Here is a 7,178-nt window from a genome sequence, read left to right on the forward strand (position 1 = left end):
ACTCACACACTCATACACTCATACCCACAGGCAATTTAGACTCTCCAATCAGCCTAAGATGCATGTCTTTGGACTGTGGGAGGAAACCCATGCAAACACGGGGAGAACATGCACACTCCACACAGAGAGGCCCCGGCCGACCGGGATTCGAACCCAGGACCTCCTTGCTGTGAGGCGGCAGCGCTAGTGGAGTCGTATCTGAGTTGTGTTTGGCTGCGGCGGTGTCAAAGCTGCGTTGTTCCGCCCCTCCCTCCTCAGGTTCGGAAACGACGTGCAGCACTTCAAAGTCCTGCGTGACGGGGCGGGGAAGTACTTCCTCTGGGTGGTGAAGTTTAATTCTCTCAACCAGCTAGTGGATTACCACCGCTCCACCTCCGTGTCGAGGAACCAGCAGATCTTCCTCCGAGACATAGAGCAGGTTCCCCAGGTGAGTCACCCTCAGTCCCCGGAGAGAGAGCTTGCTTCTCTGCTGTGCAGAGCGGTTGATGAGAAGAACAGCTCAGGAGTATGTCAGCGCTGAAAGGGCGAAGAACCTTTCTTCCAGTGTGCAACTTTTTGCCTGTGTTAAGGCCCTTCCATACCAAGAACTAGAACTATACTGATAACCATAACCATAACCATGTGAGCACTCCACACTGCTGAATGATAACATTCTGTAAATAATCTCTGGCCTATGTCATCTGCCATTTTTGCACGTGACGCCCTGTAAATTCGGATGGTGTTTTCTCATTCATGCAGCTGGAAAATAATTATATTATATTACATTATTGGCATTTGGCAGACGCTCTTATCCAGAGTGATGTACAGTTGATTAGACTAAGCAGGATACAATCCCCCCCCGGAGCAATGCAGGGTTAAGGGCCTTGCTCAAGGGCCCAACGGCTGTGCGGAGCTTATTGTGGCTCCACCGGGAATCGAACCGCCGACCTTGCGGGTCCCAGTCATGTGTTCATGTTGTCATTACAGCTGTGGTGTGGACACTTGAGTTGGAGAGATTTAGGTATAGTTATGGTTGCAGTTATGGTTCTTGTTGTGGGCGGTCCTTTGCAGCCGCACAGGAAAGCCACGGTTAGTCTACCGTGAGTCAGCCAGCCCTGAGTTGCTGCAGCCGCACAGGACTGTGCGGAAGGAAGTGTGGTAGCGGAGCGACAGGTGTGCAGCTCACTCAGACAGTCACGCTCCGGCCCTCTCTCCCCCCAGCACTCCACGTACGTCCAGGCGCTGTTCGACTTCGACCCGCAGGAGGACGGGGAGCTGGGCTTCAGGCGCGGAGACTTCATCCAGGTTCTAGACAACTCCGACCCCAACTGGTGGAAAGGGGCCTGCCACGGGCAGACGGGCATGTTCCCGCGCAACTACGTCACGCCTGTCAATCAGAACATGTAACCCTCCGCCCCCCCCCCGCCCCCCACCTCGCACTCTCCAAACCCCCGACCCTGTGCCCCCTCCCCCCCAACCCCAAAGAGATTCAGAGCCACACGGAAGATTGGAAGTTTCCGGAAAGGATGATCGGGACGGAGCCGGCGCCGGCTTCTGTGGGGCCGGCCTTGTCCCGCAGCCGAGCGCGCGGGCGGGAAGGCCCTGGGAACATCCCGAGAAGGAGAGAGCAGTGCACCAAAATCCCACTTTAAAAAAAACCACGTCCTCCTTTCTCCTTTTTTTTAATCTCTCGCCTCCCGAAGCTGCCTCTGCCTTCTCCTCCGCTCTTTTGTCTTGTGTTCTTTCCACGTGTCATAATAACCGCGACGACAAAAAATGTTAACGTTTTTCAAAATATTCGAAAAACTGAAAAATGCACCGTTTTGAAAAAATTACGAAAGAGAAAAATATATATTGTTCACTTCAGTCTCCAAGTCAGAGACCAGATGCAAAGGAGTGATTGTACAGCAGACTCGGGTGCTTAAACGATAGAGAGAAATTCAATTTAAGTATATATATTATATATATAATGTATGTGTGTGTTTGTCCGTTTGCCTTCTCATTGCATTGTTTCCTTATGTGAATCACGTTCAGCTTCTTTTTTCATCTGGATGAAACCTAGCAGCTATGGGATTAGGTGAACTGTCAGTTTAACTGTCCTGAATTCTCTGATCGACCTCAGATAAGATGGTGGGCCCTTTAGAGGACATGCGTGTCTTACTCTGAACTCTGCTTCCTTTGAAGGCCCTACATGAATCACCTGGTTCATGAGCCAAATGTTTGGAAGACTACTGGGTTCTTGCCAAGTTGGACAATTCTGTTGGAGGAACTGTGATACATGACATGCGCTAAGCCCACCTCAATTGTATTTAGCTGTCAATGACCACATGCTGTAGTGTCATGAATGTAGCCTAGTCCCCTTCATGTCCCCTACATCTTGGTACCCTACATTTGGGACACATGGTCAAATGACTGGTTTCTGAGTTGATACATTTGGAGATTAAATTGTTGTGAAGTTTTCATTCTCATTAGTACGTATGCTATTTGCCCTGACATTTGTGTGTGTAACAAAAGCTAAATTGGATAAATTTAATTGAATTACTGGTTAGTAACTGGATCTGAACCAATGGAATAGAGAGAGCACACGTATGGCTATGCTGAGATCAGCTATACTGCAAATACGGTCTTAAATGGTGGTGTAAGGTTGATTTTTGGTCATGTTTGTTCTCCTTCTCTCTGGATAGTGCCTTTTCCATCTCTGGTGTGTCAGTGTCTCCAGTGTTACGGTCAGCAGAGAGAGGTGTTGTAAATAACTGTTCCCCCCCCTTCCCCCATTCCCAAACCACACGCATTTCATACCACATGCATTTCGTACCCGTCTCCATGGAGTCCTTATTATTTAAATGTTTTCCACTCTTGTCTAATTACAGCTTTTCTGGCTTGTCCTTTTTTGTTTTCAATGAATAAAAATGAAATTATGAAAATTGCAATGTGTTTTAGTGCGAGGGGATGCCACATATAGTGTGGGAGTGTTTTTAGAACCAGGCCCAAGTGGCCTGTTGACAGATTTGTTTTGTTTTTCAACGAGTGTGTGAAGTATTTAAAAGAAAGAAATGCTCAAATTTCTAAGTGTCGAGATGTTGTGATATCTGAATGTATTAAGAGGGCTTTTGTAATCGTACTGTTGGTTTCGATGCAGTGGCCGAATGCAGTTACACTGTATGATGTCTATATTTTTCCAGCTATTACTGTGTAATTGAAACTGGATGCTGCATCTCCAGTGTGATCTAGTTCATGTCTCTCTTTCTCTAAACCCACATCTCTGTAACCAGTACAGTGCACATAGTGTTCTCCACAGCTCATCCACGCAGTGACCAGCAATACAATCAGTTGCAGGGAAGAATAACATAATGGAGGACAGAGTGCTGTCCCTGTTCGTACACGCTGGGATCCGGGATGCTTGGCTGGCTGTAGCCAAAACCACCACGCCGCATTCAACAACAAAACGGGAAGAAGCAGAATGGTAACAACTTATGTCGTTGTGTGTTCGAACACCTGGCGACTTGCATTCATTTGGTAAGAGCCCCAGCTCATTGGGCGAAGAGCTCCAGATTTCTCACCCGTGATCCAGCGATTGGGTTATTTCGGGTTTCATCCTCTCACTGTTCCCATCTGGCCAGCCACCAGCTGCGCGTGCCCTGCCCCCGTAATGGCACTCTCTAGCTCCCCGCCTTTAGGGTGTGCAGATGGGGCTGTCCGTTAACTGCACCATCCAGGAGGGCCGTTTGAAATGCACTCTTCCTGTATGAAAGAGGCTGTGGCAGCTGCTCAGACCAATGAGAAAGGAGGGTGGCGGTAGAGGTCTCACTTAAAGGGGCAGTTTGCTTGCTGGGATCATTTATATTTCGTTCTTGTTGGGCCTTACAGGTTCGTGTGGAATGAATGGTATTTTCCATTTTCCAGTTTCTGATGGCTTTCTGGCTTTACAGTGGCTCGTATAGGGAGCCTTGGAAGTTCAGAGCTGAAAGCAAGAAAATAGAAAATAAATAAGTTATTGTCGAGAGACATATTTTTAAAGTCTGTTCATAGAAACATTACTTTTCTAGGGTTTATTCGTAATTCTAAGCTTTTTTGGCAAATAAGGGGGTAATCTCAGCTGGAAGCAAATGCCAGCTGCAAGCACTACAAGCTGCCTTTGCATTATCTGAAGTGTTTTCACTTACTTTAGATCAAAGCCTTGAATGCCCCTGCAGTTATTGTAGAACCAGCAGGCCATCAGAAACTGCTGTAAATACCTAAAATATCCTTCATCACAAGCAAACTGGAACAAGATCATTTCGATAAATCCAAAAATGAAAACATGGGCCAGAAAGTGGCCTCCCTTGGCTCCCTTTTCTAAATCAGTTGGACTACTTTCCCCGACTGATCTGGTACAGGAGCACCTGATGTAGAGGGGTTCCCGCGGTCTGTGAAAGGTCAGGTTTAATGTCTGCAGTAAATGTTAATTAGAGGTTACCCTCATAGAGGGCTTGTTAATCTGAGTGGATGCTTTAAATGCATACTATGCAGGATTTTTACCAGGAGAAATTGTAATATAACCATTCTAAGGTGTAACTATGATGTACTGGCAATCTCTATCTTTGCACACCTTTGCCAAATCTGTGCTCCTTTACCTGTATGTCTTGTTCTAAAATGTGTTTGGGATGTTATTTGGCATGGCGCTCTTCTGTGGGCAGAGGGGTGGATGTGGCTACGCTTCTGGGGTGAGCTCAGCTGTGCATTGTAGCTGGCTAGTTTCTGCGATGGTGGAGGCGAAGAAGCCAAAGTGTAGCCAAGCGAAACGGCATGCTGAATTGACTCAACCAGAGTCAACCTTGGAACTGCTTCTCCTTCCTGGCGGCATCTGTTGAAAAACAGAGATGAAACCGAGATGGAAACCGGATTTGAAATTAAAATGGAGGTGGACACATGTTTGATTGTAAACGCAGGACCACAGGAAGGCTGAAAAATCCTGCATATCATGCCTTTAATACATAGGGTATCACTTTGGTTTTGTTTTTGTTTGTTTTTAAAGATAAAAGGCTCTAGGGTTTTAATTTCACTGTGGCGTGTAAACGTGCACCCTTGTTGCACAACATGCTGACGGAACCAGATGTAATCTGCAGCAACTAGACGATGCATGTCTGGCGCGGCCACATCTGCATTATCCAACTGCTCCTGCGTGTCCTCTCTGAATTACTCCTCTCTGGTCACCACCAGTTCACTGTTAATCCTGTGTGCTAATCCCTGTTAAAGCCTTCTCCAGTTCTGTATGTCTCTTGAAATATCATTTCTCATCCCGTGTATATTACTGATGTTGATGGGAAAATGCCTGTCTATAGGGGGAGTATTCCTTTGATACCCATGTGGCTGCTGTATTCTTGACTGGATGTATTTGCAGCCCCTCTGCATCATCTGAAGCTACAAACATGATGATTATAGATATGCAGCCACTGTTCCCAGGTGACTTTGCACTTTGCACCATTTTCAGTTATTCTCACAATTCTTAACTATTGCAAGGATTCACGGCAAGTTCTCCTTAAGACATTGTTTTCTTGTTTTCATCTGCCAGTTTTGTCCTGAAGCCACATAAGACCCTGCGGTTGTGGACTTTCTGCTGGAGTTTATGTATATCTGACAAAGGGTTTTCATGTACATTTGCTTTGAGAAGGGGGTGTGATTGCCCCTTTAAATCTGATGCAGCATTTTTTCTTTCTGTAGTGGATAGACAATAACTGTGAATAATAAAATAGCCATGTAGTCTGTACTGTGCATGTATTTTTCCATTTATTGTGCATTTGTTGTGTAATTATTTATGTACATGTGGGAAGAGGGGACATTTTAATTCACGGTTTAAATGATTAAGTCATTTTTTCAATAAAAAAAAGAAAAGAATAACGTGCTTTGAAACTTGCAGGTGCTTCTCTACAAGTGTTGATAGAGGATGTTGACCGAAGGCTTTTCCCTAGAACTGCTGTTGATACTGTTTTGGGAGGGAATGTTATATGTTGTTGGTGTGGAAACGGCATGGACTCTGGATTCTTCCGACAGGCAGGTGAGTGGGTGAGCCTGAAGACAGACCTGTCCTACCTGGTGTGTCAGCAGGTGAATGACTCACTACAGGTAATTCTGGAGGAGAATGGGCTGTACATGAGGGTGCTTTTATCAGCGCTTTTCTTCACTTATCTGATTAAAGGGTGGGGGTGGACTGGGAATAAAATCTATTTTACATTATGTGGCTGTGCATCATGCATTATTAGTATTTCTTGTACCTAGCCATAATTTTATCTGACCTAGAGAATTGCCTTTACTTCCGACCGTGGCTTTCTTTCATTGTCTTGACCAGGGTGTGAGATTAACACTTCTTTCAGTGACTGGAAAAGTCGGCAAGTGCTTAATTGGATTCTCCAGTTTTGGACCTCAATAAAGGCTGTTTGTTAGAACATGTTGGACTGAAGATCACACAGCAATTGTTAACCCATTGATGCCCAGTAAAGAAAAACAGGACAGGGCTTTAGTATGCTTGATTAGGTGAGCTAGACATTTAGTATGAACATAATTATGTGCCTTTATTTCTGCCAGTTATCAAATTAATCTTGTACATTAATGGCACTCTGAATTCTAACATTAATGAACTGATTAAATACACACTGTACCACACAGCAAAGTAAGCTGTGTAGATGGCAATTGCATGTACCCAGTATTTTAGATAATTGCGTTTCACGCATACTCACGCATATGTCCCGTGTATCCAGTTGCTCTAAATACTTTATTGAGGAATGAAACTGCTTATTGTCACCAATGATAATGTGCAAGTTACAATTCAGCATAACTATAGTTCCACCTGGTGGTGAAAGCTATATATTACATGACAGGCATATGCATGTAAATTGGAAAATAAAGTCTAGAGGGGTACTAGCGATTTACAATGGTGAGGATGTGGTAGAACCACAAACAAAACGGCTTCAGGTGCTTCACAATGCAGGTTAAAACAAGGCAAAACAAACCAAACCTCCCTTGCACGAGGGGGCAAAATGTTAGTGTTATTTTTTTAAATGAACAATCTTTGTTGTGTTGTAAAGCAGGAATACTTAAAAATTCAAAACTCAACCATCTGAATTGTCCATGGACATGCCATAGTTGACGTGGCCCTTGGGGGATATTGCTGATGCGGCGGAAATGACAGCTGTGGGCGTGAGTCACACCCACAACTGCACTGT

At 45.1% G+C, this 7,178-nt stretch overlaps 1 protein-coding gene across 2 annotated transcripts in view; it reads left to right on the top strand.

The window, feature by feature from the left end:
• The window catches only part of LOC133122062 (growth factor receptor-bound protein 2-like), a 33,518-nt gene extending 32,093 nt beyond the window's left edge, over positions 1–1,425 (top strand). For both annotated transcript variants that reach the window (XM_061231742.1, XM_061231744.1), the window contains 2 exons: positions 259–427; positions 1,201–1,425. In XM_061231742.1, coding sequence (XP_061087726.1) covers positions 259–427; positions 1,201–1,386 — 355 coding nt within the window. In that variant the 3' untranslated portion in view covers positions 1,387–1,425. The remainder of the gene's footprint in view (positions 1–258; positions 428–1,200) is intronic.
• Positions 1,426–7,178: the final 5,753 nt, after the last annotated feature.

Source organism: Conger conger, chromosome 2 (assembly GCF_963514075.1).
Source record: "Conger conger chromosome 2, fConCon1.1, whole genome shotgun sequence".
Lineage (NCBI taxonomy): Eukaryota > Metazoa > Chordata > Actinopteri > Anguilliformes > Congridae > Conger > Conger conger.